At 36.6% G+C, this 16731-nt stretch overlaps 2 protein-coding genes and 4 non-coding genes across 6 annotated transcripts; 1 reads left to right on the top strand and 5 right to left on the bottom strand.

Annotated features, from left to right (window-relative positions):
* Nucleotides 1-861: 861 nt before the first annotated feature.
* Nucleotides 862-5496, bottom strand: LOC118473634 (DNA-directed RNA polymerase subunit beta''). The gene has a single exon (XM_035963607.1). It carries the CDS (start codon nucleotides 5467-5469, stop codon nucleotides 886-888), a length of 4584 nt encoding a protein of 1527 aa, XP_035819500.1. The 5' UTR covers nucleotides 5470-5496; the 3' UTR covers nucleotides 862-885.
* Nucleotides 5497-8147: 2651 nt separating this feature from the next.
* On the bottom strand, nucleotides 8148-11826 carry LOC118473627 (DNA-directed RNA polymerase subunit beta-like). Its single transcript, XM_035963602.1, has 2 exons — nucleotides 9922-11826; nucleotides 8148-8318 (listed from the first exon to the last, which is right to left on the bottom strand). The coding sequence occupies exons 1-2, from the start codon at nucleotides 10984-10986 to the stop codon at nucleotides 8148-8150; spliced, it is 1236 nt and encodes a 411-aa protein (XP_035819495.1). The 5' UTR covers nucleotides 10987-11826.
* Nucleotides 11827-12260: 434 nt separating this feature from the next.
* On the top strand, nucleotides 12261-12331 carry TRNAC-GCA (transfer RNA cysteine (anticodon GCA)). Its single transcript has one exon. It is a non-coding gene; the product is annotated as a tRNA-Cys (tRNA).
* A 3001-nt stretch (nucleotides 12332-15332) lies between these two features.
* TRNAD-GUC (transfer RNA aspartic acid (anticodon GUC)) lies at nucleotides 15333-15406 on the bottom strand. The gene has a single exon. It is a non-coding gene; the product is annotated as a tRNA-Asp (tRNA).
* Nucleotides 15407-15754: 348 nt separating this feature from the next.
* On the bottom strand, nucleotides 15755-15838 carry TRNAY-GUA (transfer RNA tyrosine (anticodon GUA)). The gene has a single exon. It is a non-coding gene; the product is annotated as a tRNA-Tyr (tRNA).
* A 663-nt stretch (nucleotides 15839-16501) lies between these two features.
* On the bottom strand, nucleotides 16502-16573 carry TRNAT-GGU (transfer RNA threonine (anticodon GGU)). Its single transcript has one exon. It is a non-coding gene; the product is annotated as a tRNA-Thr (tRNA).
* Nucleotides 16574-16731: the final 158 nt, after the last annotated feature.

Genomic DNA, 16731 nt, shown 5'->3' with positions numbered 1-16731 from the left:
GTCTGGGTCACAATTTGTATCGACTAAAGAAATAGTAGGAATCCCCAAAATGGCACATTCCTGAAGAGCTATATACTCTTTTTGCTGATCAAGGACGATCACAATGTCAGGCAACCTCGTCATATATTTGATCCCGCCGAGATATCTTTGCAAGGTAGATAATTTTCTCTTTAAGATTGCCGCATCTCTTTTTGGGAGATGGTGGAATTTTCCCATTTTTTCTTCTGCTCTTAAGTCTCTAAATTGAGAAAGTCTAGTTTTGGTAATCGACCAATTCGTTAACATACCGCTGAACCACTTTTTATTAACATAATGACAACGAGACCTTATTGCAGCTGATGCTACTAAATCCGCTGCTCTTTTTTTGGTACCAACAATTAAGAAGCTTTTTCCCTGACTTGCTGCATCAAAAACTAAATCACAAGCTTCTGATAAAAAACGAGCTGTTCTAGCAAGATTTGTAATATGAGTACCTTTACGCTTTGCCGAGATGTAAGGGGCCATTTTGGGATTCCATTTCTTAATACCATGACCAAAATGAACTCCCGCTTCTATCATCTCTTTCAAATTGATGTTCCAATATCTTCTTGTCATTTTTTCCACACTTCCTTTTTTTTTCTTTTTTCGTGTTACCATTACGGAATTCATTTCTTTTTGAAGATTAAGAAAGAGCCGAAATAGCTTGAAATAAATAATAATTGTTCCAATGGAACCTTCTTGACCATTGATACACGGTATAAACATAGCCTTAATGAATTAACTGACTTCTTTTACTTATTAAAATACAATTTAAATTTAAGTACAAAATCGAAAATCAGACCTGTTAGCATTCTAAGGTCAAAAGTATAGTTTAAATTAAAGTAAAAAAAATTGCTTTATGTATACTTAAATCGTATAAATAGGGGTAAACGGGGTCTCTGATGTTTCATAGAAATTGTTTGTTACGTCAGAATCAGAAGAAACTAATTCTGTATGGAGAAACAAAATATCTCTCATTTCCGACGCGAATAGATTTTTTTTTTGAATTTCTAAATAAAGGTTCTTGTCTTGTGGGGAACGATGCACAAATTTTTGGAATCCGGTACCAACAGGTATAATCCCCCCCAGAACTACGTTTTCTTTCAGACCTTTCAACCAATCAATACGACCTCGTAGGGCAGCTTTTGCTAAAACTCGAGCAGTTTCTTGAAAACTTGCTTCAGATATGAAACTTTGGGTATTCAGGGAAGCCCTTGTTATTCCCAATAAGATTGCCCGATAATAGATCGATTCATCTAAAGCCCGCCCTGCTCGTTCCGCTCGCAATAGTCCTATTAATTCCCCAGGTAAAAAAACATTAGACATTCCATCTTCGGAAACCCTTACTTTTGATGTTACTTGGCGTATAATAATCTCTATATGTCTATTATGGATCTGTACCCCTTGGGATCGATAAACCTTTTGGATCTTATTAACCAAAGAGATACGACTTTGGGCTATGGTTAGCTCAGCTCCAATCAAGAATCCCCAGGGAACCCCAAGAATTCTTGGTATACGTTCATTCCAATCCTCAATTCTCCTTTCGAGATTCGGCGATAGTGAATCAATTGAACGCGCTTCGAAGATTTGTTCTACTTTTGGAAGACCTTGCGTTATATCACTGGATCTCGATTTTTCATATATAAACGTAACTAACCTATCTCCTTTGTAAAGGATTTTTCCATAATGACCATGAACAGTTGCTCCTATAGTGGCCAAATAAGGCTTAGCTGCTCTTAGAACAAAGGAGTCCATATTAACAATGAAAATTTGACCAGATTTTTTTATGTGTAATTTAAATAGACATAAATTTTCACAAATAAATTGTCCAAGGTGAATTATTGCCAATGTCTCTTCCCATGAGTCATGATGGAGAAAGTGCCAATTCAAATGGAATGGCTCCAACATGATGTTACTGTCAAAATTCGAAATCCTTTTATTTTCGTCTATTAAAGAGTATTTAAGTCCTTGAAGTACTTGTAAGGTTTGTTTCAAATTGTCAAGGAACAAGTATTTTTTTAACAAGATCTGATTATGCGTTAATAAATAGTAAGATGAAGAAAAATTCGATATACTAGGTACAATAACGCCTAAGAGCCCAAAAATATCTCGAATAGGAATTCTAGGATTCGATTCTTTTACCGCATTGGGATATTTAGAATTCTTGAATAAACCAATTCGAGAACAGTTGGATGCCAACAAAATCATCAAAGATGGATATTCTTTATTTCGATTCAACAAGGTGCCAATAACTTCTTGATGTTGGCTAAGTGATTGAATCTTCGCCTTGGAATAAAAGGAATTGGTATTGTTGCGATCTAACCTATTATTGGGAATCAATCCTACACTTGTCCTATCATACCTTCTTCGTGTATACAAAATAGTAGACTTGACTAACTCAATTCTTAGGAAATCGCGAATTAGATCATTTGTTTTTACCTCAACAAGAGAAGCACGAGCTCCCTCTTTTTCTTCTTGTTCCCAATTCACTACTAAGCAAGTTCGAACGAATTGACTATTCGTGTGATAAATTCTTTGAGTTAACTTGCTATTTTCATGAGAAATAAAATTGACAAGTCGAAGTTGGAGATTATCCTCTTCTTGCAGGAGATCCTGCGGGAAAAGTGTTGCTAAATTTATCCCTTCGTCCATTTCATATGCGACTGCAGGTCGAACCGAAACAAAATACTTTTCCTTGCTTTTGAGAAATTTTTTCCGTTGAACATAAACCCAATTTTTCCTTTTTTTTGATTCCTTAGAATCTTTTTTTTCTCTTTCTGGTGGTATCAAACTGCCACCTAATATCTTATCCGCCTCTTCAGGAAAATGAATATCTCCGGAAAAGATTTTGAGTTCTGTATGGCTTTTTTTTCTCTTCACTCGGACCAATCCACCTAGTCGACTTCTTGTATTTTTTGTGAGTTGTGTATCGACTCCAATAATACTATTGTCAAGTACCTTTAGGGATGAGGATCTCGGCAAGATATGCAGTTCTTGAAGAATGAAAAAAAACCGATCTACTTCTTTTTGGTATTTTAGACTAAATTCTTTTGTTCCTCGATGCTCAATAAAACCCTCTTTTTTTAAGATAGAATCTTCCTCCGGGCTCCCATATTCGTCTTCTGAGTCTTCCTCTGAGTCTTCTTCTGAGTCTTCTTCTAAAGTCCCATATTCCTTCTCTGAGCCATCTTCAGAGCTCCCATATTCTTCTTCTGATTCTTCCTCTAGGATTTCATATTCGCCCTCTCCCTCTCGAGTCCTATATTTGTTCTCTAGGCTCCCATATTCTTCCTCTGAGTCTTTCTCTAGAGTCCTATATTCGTCCTCTAGGATCCCATATTCATCTTCTAGGGTTTCATATTCGTCCTCTAGAGTCCTATATTCGTCTTCTAGGATTTTATATTCGCCCTCTCCCTCTCGGGTCCTATATTTGTTCTCTGGGCTCTCATATTCGTCTTCTGAGTCTTCCTCTCGAGTCCGATATTCTTCCTCTCGAGTCCTATACTCTTCCTCTTGGGTCCGATATTCTTCCTCCAGGGTCCTATATCTAAATTTAACAATTCCTGAACCCCTTTTATCTTTTCTGTATCGTGGATCGTCAAAATAAGCAAAAATAGTATTTCTACGTAAAACACCCATAAAGGGTATTTCCATTGAAATACCCAAACAGGATATTCGCTCTTTTTCTTGTTCTTGATGATATTGTAATGGAACGACGAGCCTATTTCTTCGCTTTTTCGCCAACAAATCTGAATTATCTTGAAGAATGGAAGGATAGAAACAATTCCAATGACCGTTGAACACGATTCGATCTGGCGTTAAATAATCAAGAATTTCTCTATCTTTTTTACCAAAAGTATCCAACAGTCTATGGCTTACTTGATCATTAGCCATTGAGAAGTCAAAGATATATCTTCCATCAACAGAAAAAGAATAAGTATTCATTTGATCTTGATCCTTGTGCAGCGAAAAAGATGCTATACTGGATCTGCACATACTTACTGACAATATCCATAAATGGCTTGTTTTTGGTAATCGACGAAGATTACCATATTGATATTCGGGCGCATGGTAAACATCAGTACTCCAGTGCATTTCCCCGTCTGATTCGGAATAAATATGCTTTTGTACCTTTTCTTTAAAATGCAAAGTGGACGTTCCGGCACGAATCTCCGCAATTACTTGTTCAGATTCTACATATTGATCATTTTGCACTAGAATCAAGCTTTTTAACGGAATATTCACACTATGTAGAATATCCTGACTCTGAATAGTTACATGCAAGTCTATATAGCATAGAAAAGCAGGCTGCCCATGACGGGTACGTGTGGGGTGAACCAAATCCTCATTGAATTGGATTTTTCCATTCGAGGGGGATCGTATAAGGTCGGCAGTACCCCCTGTGAATACTCCACCAGTATGAAAAGTTCTTAATGTTAATTGAGTCCCCGGCTCCCCAATTGATTGACCCGCAATAATACCTACAGCTTCCCCCAATTCGACCAGATCCCCATGAGTGGGACTCCGCCCATAACATAATTGACAGATCCAAGATGTGCTCCGGCAAGTAAAGGGGGTTCTAATATATATTGGTTGTGCTCGAAACGGTTGTGCTCGAAAGGCAGTTATGAATCGATTGACTAATCCAATTCCAATATCTTGATTTCGAGAAGCAATGCATCGTGAACCAATATATATATCGTCTGCTAATACACGACCAATTAGTGTTTGGACAAAAAGTTTTTCCGTCATCCCATTTTGAGGACTCACAGAAATACCTTGGATAGTACCACAATCTCTTCTACGCACAATAATATGTTGAACTACTTCAACAAGTCTACGTGTAAGATAGCCAGCATCCGCTGTTCGTACAGCAGTATCTACAACCCCTTTTCGGGCTCCGTAGCAGGAAATTATATATTCTGTCAAAGAAAGTCCCTCGCGTAAATTGCTTTGAATAGGTAAATCAATCATTTGTCCTTGAGGATCCGCCATTAACCCTCTCATACCTACTAATTGGTGTACCTGAGATGCATTTCCTCTGGCTCCTGAAAAAGACATTAGATAGACTGGATTAGAAGGATCCGTTATTCGAAAATTCGAATTCATTTCTTGTTTCAAATATTCACTTGTAGCATACCATATCTCAACGGATTGGCGTAATTTTTCTACCGCGTGTATAGCTCCATAATAATAGTGTTTCTCCAAAAGAAAACTCTGTTGTTCCGCGTCTTGGACTAACCATCCTTTAGAGGGTATTGTTAAAAGATCCTCGATTCCTAAAGAAATCGATGTAGTAGTGGCTTGATGGAAGCCCAGAGTCTTTATTTGATCCAGTATATGGGATGTATATCCCATTCCGAAATGATCTATTAATCTGCTAATAAGCCGTTTCATAGCAGTTCCGTCTATCTCTTTATTATGAAAGACCAGGTTGGCCCGTTCTGCCATACATAAGTACCCCCTTTTTTTGGCTGAGTAGGATTCGACAATTGCTGAGTAGGATTCGACAATGGGCCTGAGTCAGTGATTCGAAAACTTAATTTACTCCCTTTCCTCAATCTCAATCTGGATTTGCGCGGCAAAAAAGATGGTACTAGCGAAATCGGAATGCCCCCCGAAAGGGGCATCGCCGAATCTAACTTCCTTGTTTAGATAGTGTATGAATAGGCCCGACTAAATCCTTGTATGGCTTCCTCTATTTCTCTATAAAAAGAAATATGACCAAGAGTGGTTCGAATGTATATAGAACGGATTTCTTTTTTTCTATTTCCCACTACTAGATAGTGGGCATAAATCTCATGATAAGTCCCAAAAGATTCATATTGAACTTCAATCGGAACTTCTCTTGACCCAACGATGCGTTGATCTAGTTTCCATCGGAGCCACAAGGGACTGTTTAAACCGATTCGTTTTTGTCTATAAGCTCCCAGTGCATCATAGGAACTAGAAAAATGGGGTTCTTTATCTTTCGTATACTTATAATAATTGTTATTATTGTAGTTTACTTTTTTATTTGGAGAGTTTCCGCAACTATTATATCTATTTGCACAAATACCTAGACGGTTTCCAATCGTTAATACATAAAGTCCGATAAGCATGTCTTGGGTTGGCACGCAAATAGGATCTCCAATAGCGGGAGACAGGAGATTCATATGAGAAAACATAAGTAAACGGGCTTCCGCCTGAGCTTCCAAGGATAAAGGTAGGTGAACAGCCATTTGATCCCCATCAAAGTCCGCATTGAAACCCTTACACACTAATGGATGTAAACAAATAGTACGTCCCTCTACTAAAGTGGGTTGGAAGGCCTGTATGCCTAATCTATGCAGGGTAGGTGCTCTGTTCAACAGTACAGGATGTCCCCGCATAACTTCTTGAAGTATTTCCCATACAATGGGTTCCTTTTCCCAAATTTTCCTTTTAGCAATCCTGACATTAGAAGTAGCACGTTTCGTGATTAAATCGCGAATTACAAATAGCTGAAAAAGCTTTATTGCTATCTCTAGAGGTAATCCACATTGATGTAATGAAAGCGAAGGACCCACAACAATGACAGAACGCCCCGAGTAATCGACCCGTTTCCCAAGCAGAGTCTCGCGAAACCTCCCCTCTTTACCCTCAATTACATCTGAAAGTGATTTGTATACTTTATTGTGACCATCCCTCGTCGGTTGCCCGCGGGACCCACTATCAAGAAGTGTATCCACGGCTTCTTGTACCAATTTTTCCTGGCACATTACTAAATCTGCTGGTGCTAATTCACTTCTTTTTAATAGATAGGCAAGGTTGTTGTTCCGACGGATAACTCTCTTATAAAGTTCATTAATATCTGAAGTCACTACTTTATCCCCAGATCTATAAACAATGGGTCTCAATTCGGGAGGAAGAACCGGTAATAAGCACAAAACCATCCATTCTGGTTCTACATTTGTTTGAATAAAATGTTTCGCCAATTGCATGCGTCTAATCAAAAAAACTTTTCTTATTCGTCTTTTTCTATCTTCCCATTCATCTCCACTATACCCCTCGTCTTCTAATTCCTTCCATTCAACCAAAGAATTCTCTATAATAATTCGCAAATCTAAATCTGCTAATTGTTCTCTAATAGCGCCTGCTCCTGTTGCAATTTCCCGATTTCGAAATGTTGCAAAGCCTGGGGTAGAAAAAAAGGGAGAAATACTGTGGTTACAGGATGAAATTTCATCTTCGAATAAACCCCGTAATCGTAAGAAAGTAGGTTTTTTAGCGCTGGGCCTAGCAAAAGAGAAATCACCATATACTAGGCCCTCCAATTTCTTAAGGGGTTTATCTAAAAGATTCGCAATATAACTAGGAAGACCTTTCAAATACCACACATGAGTCACTGGACATGCTAGTTTGATGTATCCCATTTGATATCTTCGTATCCGAGAATCAACAAATTCTACCCCGCATTTTTGGCAAAATCTTTCGTCTTCGTTTTCAGCTACGCTCGCTCGAGAGTTTCCACAAGCACAAATTCCGCTTTTTATGGGTCCAAAGATTCTTTCGCAAAACAATCCATCTTTTTCTGGTTTATCGGTTTTATAATGAAAAGTGGAGGGCCTTGTGACTTCGCCAACGACTTCCCCATTAGGTAGGATTTTTTTAGCCCAAGCCTTTATTTGTTGAGGGGAAACGAGTCCAATTTGAAGTTGTTTATGTTTATATTGGTCAATCATAAAATAGAAATAAGAAAAAAATTTATATTTATTCCGATCAAACATCCTCCCTATTAACCTGGAAGTTCTTCTCAGATACAAGGAAATGGTTCAGTTCTAGAGCCAAAGATCGTAGTTCTCGAACGAGCACTCGAAAAGATTCTGGCGGATCCTCGTGATTAGGCACTCTTTTTCCCCAGATCGTAGCATTAAGTATTTCTTGGCGAGCTATAAGATGATCAGATTTATAAGTAAGTATCTCTTGTAAAATATGAGCAACACCAAATCCTTCTAAAGCCCAAACTTCCATTTCTCCTATTCGTTGTCCCCCTTGCTTGGCTCTTCCTCTAACGGGTTGTTGGGTAACAAGTGAGTAGGGCCCAGTAGAACGTCCATGAATTTTCTCATCAACTTGATGAATTAATTTTAAGATATAGGACTTCCCTATTAGAACAGGCTGTTCGAAGGGATCTCCTGTTCTTCCATCAAATATTCTGCTTTTTCCCGGGTACTCGGGTTCAAATACCCATGGATTTTTTGTTTGTTTACTGGCTTCATATAATTCCGAAAACACAAGTTTTCTTGAAGCCTCTTGCTCATATCTCTCATCAAAGGGTGCTATTCTATAATGTTTCTTTAGCAGATCCCCTGCTAATCCGAGCGAGCTTTCAAATATTTGTCCCACATTCATTCGTGAGGGTACTCCTAAGGGATTGAAGACCATATCAACAGGTGTTCCATCTTGCAAATAGGGCATATCTTGCCTAGGCAAAATTTTGGAAATGATCCCCTTATTCCCGTGTCTTCCAGCTACTTTATCCCCAACTTTGATTTCACGTTTCTGTAAAATATATACACGAACCATTATGTCAAAGGGGTCCCTCTGGATCCATTTCACATCGATAACGCGCCCTCTTCCACCTATAGGTAGTTTGAGAGAAGTTTCTTTTGAAGTGGATACCTCAAGACCAAAAATAGCCCGTAATAATCCAGCTTCCGCGATATAGGACGATTCGCTCGCTATCTGAGGCGTTAATTTACCTACTAAAATATCGCCAGTTTCTACCCAGGATCCCAACCTTACAACTCCATTTCTGTCCAAATTGCGAAGTAAATGTTCTTCTAGATGTGGTATTTGTTTAGTGATTTTTTCAGCGGAGCCTTGGCTTGTCGTATCCGTCTGAATTTCATATTTTCGGATGTGAAAAGAAGTATAAATATCCTCATATACCAAACGTTCACTAATTAGTACTGCGTCTTCAAAATTGTAACCCTCCCAGGGCATATAAGCTACTAAAACGTTTTTTCCTAAAGCAAGTTCCCCGCCAACTGTAGCTGCTCCCTCCGCTAAAATTTGCCCTTTTTTAATGGATTTACCCCGCGGAACCCGAGGTTTTTGGTGCATACAAGTATTTTTGTTAGAGCGCCGATGGGCAACTAAAGGAATACTTATGGTCTTCCCACTACTTGATAAAAGGATCTTGTGACTATCACTAGAAATGATCTTTCCCTCGCGTTGGGCTATAACGGAAACCCTCGAATCTAGAGCTGTTTGGCGTTCCAATCCAGTTCCAACAATGCACTTCTCGGACCGAGAAAGTGGAACTGCTTGGCGCTGCATATTAGAACTCATTAAAGCCCGATTCGCATCATTATGCTCAATAAAAGGAATGAGAGAACCTCCAATAGAAAAATATTGGAAAGGAAAAATACTTCTAACATGAATCTGTTCCCATGCAATAGTCAGGAATTCTTGACGGTATCTAGCTGGAACAACCTGTTCTTCCTGAATACCCTGATTCAAGGACAAAGAATTTCCTGCTGCTATCATATAATATTCATCTCTATTTGGTGATAAATAAACTACCTGTCTCTCTTTTTTTTCTTTTGCTTTCTCAGATATTTCATAAAACGGACTCTCTATAGATCCCCACCAGTGATCAATTCTCGCATGAATAGCTAACGATCCGGTAAGTCCAACATTGATTCCTTCGGACGTGTCAATTGGACAAATACGCCCATAGTGACTCGGATGAATATCTCGGCTCCGAAAACTTGCAGTTCTCCCCGTCAATCCTCCTGGACCCAAACAACTCACTTTTCGCCCATGAACCGTTTGTGTCAATGGATTGGTTTGATCAAAAACTTGAGCTAAGGGGTATGTGCCAAAAAAGGTCTCATAAGTAGTTATTAATAAAATCGAAGTTGAAGTTGGAGTTACCAAAGTTTGTGGAGTCGGTTTCGATTGACGTATGAATACTCTACGGATAGTTTTTTGAACCGCATGTTGTAAACGGCCAAGAGCCAGTCCGAATTGATCTTGTAACAGATCTGCAACCGAACGAATACGTTTATTTTTCAAGTGATTCATATCGTCATCGTCAAGTATACCCGTTCCAAATTTCATTCCAATCAAATGATCCGTAGCGGCCAATACATCTCGTGGTAACAAGAATGTATTGTTCTGAGGGATATCAAGATTCAGTCTCCGATTCATATTTCGTCGACCAACTCTTCCTAATTCACATTTTTGTTGAAAAAATTTCTTTTGTAATTCCTCGCATAAGGACTCCGAAAATACCAGGTCCCCACCTACACAAGCAAATTGTTGATAAAACTCCAAAATAGCTTTTTCTTTTGACTCAATCCTCTTCTTCTCCTTAGCATTCGGGAAAGACAAGAAAATTTCGGGGTAGGAAACATTATCTAAAATTTCTCTTAGATTCGAACCCATAGCTGATGATAGAACTAAAATAGATATCTTTTGTTTTCTACTCACGCGAGCCCATATCCTTTCTTTTTTATCAATTGCTAATTCCGACCTTCCTCCCCAATCTGATATTATAGTCCCGGTATATATAGAAATTCCCTTATGGTCTAATTCCGAGCGGTAGTAAATACCAGGACTTAGCAATATTTGATTGATCACAATTCGGTATATTCCATTTATTATAAAGGTTCCTAAGGAATTCATTATAGGAATGTTTCCAATAGAAATGGTTTCCTTTTGCACATCGAAACCAAAAATTAATCTCGCGGATACATATAATTCGGAAGAATAGGTGAGTGATTCATACACAGCATTCCTTTCTTTTATCGAGGGTTCTAGCAATTGATATCCTTTCGCAAATAATTGAAATGCAATTTCGTGATCTGGATCTTTAATTGTGGGAAACTTCTCAAGTTCTTCCGCCAAGCCTTGATTAATGAATCTACAAAATCCCTCGAATTGGATCTGACTAAATCCGGGTATTGTGGACATTCCCTCATTTCCATTCCGGAGCATTTGAATCTTAAGTTTCCTATTTATAGAAGAAAAATTCCATTATCAGCTCACTCTTCATCAATCCCTACGGATCAATCTAGCAATCATGGAATCCATATTCTGTTTACTGAATCACATGAAATTCTAGGGAACTCCACATACGTATTTCATATATGTATTTCATACATATGAATAGAGACGATTTCGACGAAAGTTCGAATTTAGCAGGGGTTGAAATGGAATAAAAATGAATTGATAAAACAGTCCTAGAAAAAAATTCTGCCACTGAAACTTTATGATATTCTAAAAAGATTGGATAGCAAAGATTTCTCGTTTTATCTCCTTTCTATGAAAGGGATAAAGCCATAAGAATTTATAAGCACTAGAAAGTTTGACTTTAGTTCGATTTAGAATAGCACGCTTAGTTTCTTTTTCAAAAAGAATTTGAAGGGTCTTTTTTGTTTCGTAGTAGTAGAATTGCTAGAAAATAAAGGATTTCGTTGTAGAATCCTAAAATAAAGATAAAGTACTTTATTTTTTAAGTACTTGCCAATCTAGTTATCCACCTATCTACATATCCTTTCTTTTATCGTAATTGCACTTAGGTGGGCCAAGAAGGCCTGGCTATAATCTATATCAGAGCAAATTCCCTCTTTTTTTTTTTATTCAAGATATTTAATACAATGAAAAATTAAAGCACGATTCCCCATAGGAATATGTACATAAGGGGGATCTGTAGATAATAATGCTGTTCGGACCTGGAGTTTCCCTATATACAGATTAGGGAAACATTTATTCTTATTCTATTTTATTATGCCATTCAAAATAATGGGGGGGAATACCGATTTAAGAGTCGTTCACTACTGCAATTCAAAAAATAATAATAATAATATTATATTTATTATATTATTATATTATAGTTTTATTTTATTATATTATAGTTAATTATATTATTATATTCTAATTTTATTATATTATAGTTAATGGTTCTAATTTGTTCTGAATTTTGCAGCCTGCGACTGGAAATCCACTTTTTCTTCTTTTCTTCTTTGTCATCTCAATAGAATAGAAAGAAGCGGGAAGTTTTCTAGTGTTAGCAATGTGTGTTTTAAGATAGAATCCATCGAGGAGAATAAGCGAAACTGGATCCAAAAAAGCAGAAATCTATTTTTTGAAAAAGATTCTAAAAAAGTAAGTAGAATTAGATTCAAGATAAAAGAAAAAAAGGTTTTAGTAATTAGTAAAAAAATGTGAATGAATACTTGCTCTTTTCTCGATTTTAGATCGGATTTTTTGGCGGCATGGCCAAGTGGTAAGGCAGGGGACTGCAAATCCTTTACCCCCAGTTCAAATCTGGGTGCCGCCTGATCAATAAAATACTTAGGATTATAGTACTGATCAAACTCGACAAATTCGTACCCCCCTAAGTTGGGGCACGAGAGTAACTAGGTTTGGCGATACTGGATTTTGAGAATCCATACCATAGTTCTACCCTCAAACTAGGGTTTGTTTTGTGGGCAGTGGCCCAAACGGCTACCAATAGGGATGAGGTAGCGTTTCCTTATTCTTTTATTAATTTAAATCGATTCGATTCGGGAATTTAAAACTACGAGACTAAGATGTCAGAAATCTTCGTAGCCAAAGGTCCCTAAGGGGCATTCTTTTTTCAATCTAAGATTGAAGAAGGGACTTTGCGAAGAAATAGAAAGACTTCCTAATTATCATACATTTTATTTATCGTACATCTTACTACATACACTTTATCGTACATCTTACTACATACACTTCGTACATCTTATGCTACCTACATACACTAAAGTAAAGGCTACTGATTCTGTCGAGAATTAGATTGAATAGGCTGATCAAAAATCAATTTTTGGATTGTGGATAAGACCTCCTTACTCTTTCATAGAAAGATAGAAAGCGGGGCAGCAGTAGGGTTTAGGTCAAAAATAAAAATAAACATGGGTAAGTTAGGTATCCAATAAATATTTATCTATCCTAATTTTATGGTGTATTCTTACGTCCTTTGCTTATAAAAAAGGTAACAAACGAAAGAAAAAATCTCTCTATTCCCGCGTCTTCTATTCAGAGCATCCCCTACTCTTTTTTAGGGAAAGAGCGATGTATCATATTTCTACTTAATGCTCTCCAATTCTACCAGAAATCATATAAGAATTTGTTAGGAGTAAATTCCTTTAACGGATTCATCCATAGTCTTAGGGCAGAATGGCCTTTTGACTCTGTACCCTTGATTCCACTATGATTATTGATCAATAGTAGAAGAATTCTTTCATAGAAATAGGAGACATAATTTACATGGATATAGTAAGTCTCACTTGGGCTGCTTTAATGGTAGTCTTTACATTTTCTCTTTCGCTAGTAGTATGGGGGAGGAGTGGACTCTAGGGATACTACCAATTGATTGAGTAGTCGAATTGTAGTATCAACTCTTTTCTTTAATTGATCGTTTTGCATTAATAATTTTGCCAAACTTTATTTTTTCTCTCTTTCTTTAGTTTTGTTTCACTCTTGTAAGAAACTCTTTTAAGAAAGTAAGAAAGAGTCGTTCTATTCCAGTATAATAGAATAGAAAGGGCGATTATAGTAATTCATAACTTCTATTCTACTAGAAATTATGAGTAAAAAGAAAGTTCTATACATAAGAAAATTAGAACATAAGAAAATTAGACTTTCTTACACGAAGCTATTCACAATATATCGCACATTTTCCATTTATACTATTTTCTTATTCTTAGAAAATTTTTGATGTTCTTTTTTTTTTTTTTTGAAGGATCTCGATTGAAGCATCTCGCACCTTTTTTAAGCATGAAAGATTCGTAGGTTTTTTCCTTTTACTTTTTTTCTTTTACTATAATCTATTCTAGTCTATTCTCGTATTATTTTTCTCCCCCTCCTTGGATTCTTTCAATGAAGAATTATCTTCGATTTTTTTGATTTTGACTTGATTGAAATTAAGTGGATGCAGTGAAAAAAGAAGTTGAATTAGACTACTATTTCAATCTACTAATCGATTCTATGTAGATTCAAGATAATATAATAGAAAGAATCTAAAGTGTGGTAGAAAAAACTATATGTAGTTCTTTCTACCACACTTTATGATTCCAACCAGACCCTTTCATTTAAGACTTGGATTTTTTATTTTCTTTAATCCCTTTTTCATTTCTTCAATGATTAATTGGAATTCCAATTAATCATTTTGACTGGCTGTTTTTACATAAATAATAAGTAAAAAGGCAGTAGGAACTAGAATGAACAATGCTGTAGCAATAAATGCGAGAATATTTACTTCCATAACCTCTTTATTTATTTATTTTTTTCACAATAACTCGGGATGTAATCCCATGGAGAGGAAAAAGGGGTATCCTGTAAATTCAAGGGGAGGACTTGCATTCTGATAATACTGAATCAATTCAATATTATGAATATTGCATCTATCAAATCAATTCATGGTGGATAGTGGAATAATATAACATAGGAAGATCTCTTATCCATACTAAGACCAAAATAGGTTTTTTGATTGGATTCGAAACCCCCTCTATTCTTTTTTCATTCTTTTCTACTTTTGCTTTTCTATATGTATAACCCAAAATCTTTCTTATCTTATCCAATTTCACTTCCTTTTTCTTATAGTTATACATACAATTATGTATGTATTATATGACCAACTTTCTATGGGTCACATAGACATCCCAATAAGCAGTAGAAGTAGAAATGAGATGGAGAAAAGAGGATCTTAAATAAAAAGGATCCCATATTTAAATTTAGGAAAAAGAGCGTTTGCTTGGTTTTTATTTTATTAGGTTACTATCCATATACGCTTTTTGGGGTCTAAAGATGAGAGCAAATCCATAAAAAAAGGAGTCGGCAAATGGAGTGAGAATGAGGTGGATTCTTTCCAATTATATACACAAACAAAGTTGGAACTAGAAAATGGAAGGGGTGCGGTTTAACCCCCAAAAAGTAACTAATTAGATGAAATTCATTCTCTAACAATAAACGAATACGGTTTATGTATGGATTCCGGTAAAATACCGGTACTCGATTTCATAAGAGTCGAATAGGAAGTTAAGATGAGGGTGGTATCATCATAAAAATGGAGTAGTATCCTAAATTATACTAATCCACGTATGATATGTATGCCTTTCCTTATCAACCGGAAGTAGTGCAAAAAAAATTCTATACTGCACTGCTCTCTTTTTACTGAGAAATGCAAAAAAATAAAAGTGAAGTAAGGGTGCCCCATAGATATTTGATCTTGCCTCCTGTCCCCCCCCCCCCTTTTTTCATCAAAAATTTCCATGAAAAAAGAAAAGATGAATTTGTCCATTCATTGAACCCTAGTTCGGGACTGACGGGGCTCGAACCCGCAGCTTCCGCCTTGACAGGGCGGTGCTCTGACCAATTGAACTACAATCCCTGCGGGGTGTATGGCATGCCTATTCTTAAATAGAAGATTCGATCCGTCTGTCGTGCTCTAAGAAATAGACGAATCATATACTACATACCCGCATATCCTATGCGGGTATAGTGAGAGTGGCATAACTAGTATGTTGCGATTTTTTATCCCTAAAAATAAACGATAATCCGCTTTTCCATAAGAAAAGCTCTTTTCTTTGTCTTTTCTTTGTAAGACAAAGAATCAGAGAGATACGGATTAGAAATCAATTTCCCCGTTTCTCTTTATCCTTTATTTCTATAGATAATACATCTTTTTTCTTCCATAAAAAAAATAGATTTAGTTCATATTCACGAAGCCCTAAATTTTTGGGCCGAGCTGGATTTGAACCAGCGTAGACATATCGTCAACGAATTTACAGTCCGTCCCCATTAACCGCTCGGGCATCGACCCAGGAAGAATTTTTTCTAGGCTTTTTGATAATCTATGATTAACCTCTTTTTATAATACTCCCTACCCCCAGGGGAAGTCGAATCCCCGCTGCCTCCTTGAAAGAGAGATGTCCTGAACCACTAGACGATGGGGGCATCACTAGACGATAGCACCATATACAACCACTCGTCATTATACTATAATGATAGTATGAGCAGTTTTTTGGAATTGTCAATATACTCTTCGAACTAGATCAAAGAAAAGAGTCTTTACTACTTTTCTGTTATGCTTTCATAGGATTTTTTTTAGTTGATGGTTAGGTTAATTCACGGATCATCCCCTACTTTTTAAGCTTTTTAAGGTTAAGGAAATTCGTTTAAAGGGTATAGAATACGAATAGACTAATAAAAAGGAATCTAAATTAGTTCAGTACAGGTATTGATTGCTATAACAGGAAAAAGAGTCCAATTTCATTTTTTTTTGTAATTTTAACTCTGTGCTTCGTTTAGTGTTCAGACCAAAAATGTGGGCATCTCGCACTAAACTAAGTCATAAAATTGCAAAAAAAAAAAAAATGGGGACATTTTCAAAAAAGAAATGAATGAATTTAGTAGAAAAGTACTTTATCGGATTCGAACCGATGACTTCTGTCTTACCAAGGCATTATTCTACCACTAAGCGAAAAGCCCTTTATCGGATTTGAACCGATGACTTATGCCTTACCATGGCATTACTCTACCACTGAGTTAAAAGGGCTTTTTATTCAATAATTAGCCACTTTCATTTACCATTATGGGTCTACTGCATAATGTACATATTACATGTATATATTAATGTACATAATATATGTATATATAGAGATATGTAGAGATTTTCTTTTCTATATATCGAGATCGAGATATCGAAGTTTATTT

The sequence above is a fragment of the Zea mays genome, unplaced genomic scaffold (assembly GCF_902167145.1).
Source record: "Zea mays cultivar B73 unplaced genomic scaffold, Zm-B73-REFERENCE-NAM-5.0 scaffold_100, whole genome shotgun sequence".
NCBI lineage: Eukaryota > Viridiplantae > Streptophyta > Magnoliopsida > Poales > Poaceae > Zea > Zea mays.
This window is presented reverse-complemented; position numbering and strand designations above follow the sequence as displayed.

What these genes read in the sequence shown, in the direction of transcription:
- LOC118473634 (XM_035963607.1), bottom strand. Translation starts at nt 5,469, where the DNA reads ATGGCAGAACGGGCCAACCTGGTCTTTCATAATAAAGAGATAGACGGA.
- LOC118473627 (XM_035963602.1), bottom strand. Translation starts at nt 10,986, where the DNA reads ATGCTCCGGAATGGAAATGAGGGAATGTCCACAATACCCGGATTTAGT. An exon ending in AACCGACTCCACAAACTTTG is followed by an intron (nt 8,319 to 9,921) that starts GTAACTCCAACT and finishes ATTATAGAATAG; the next exon opens with CACCCTTTGATGAGAGATAT.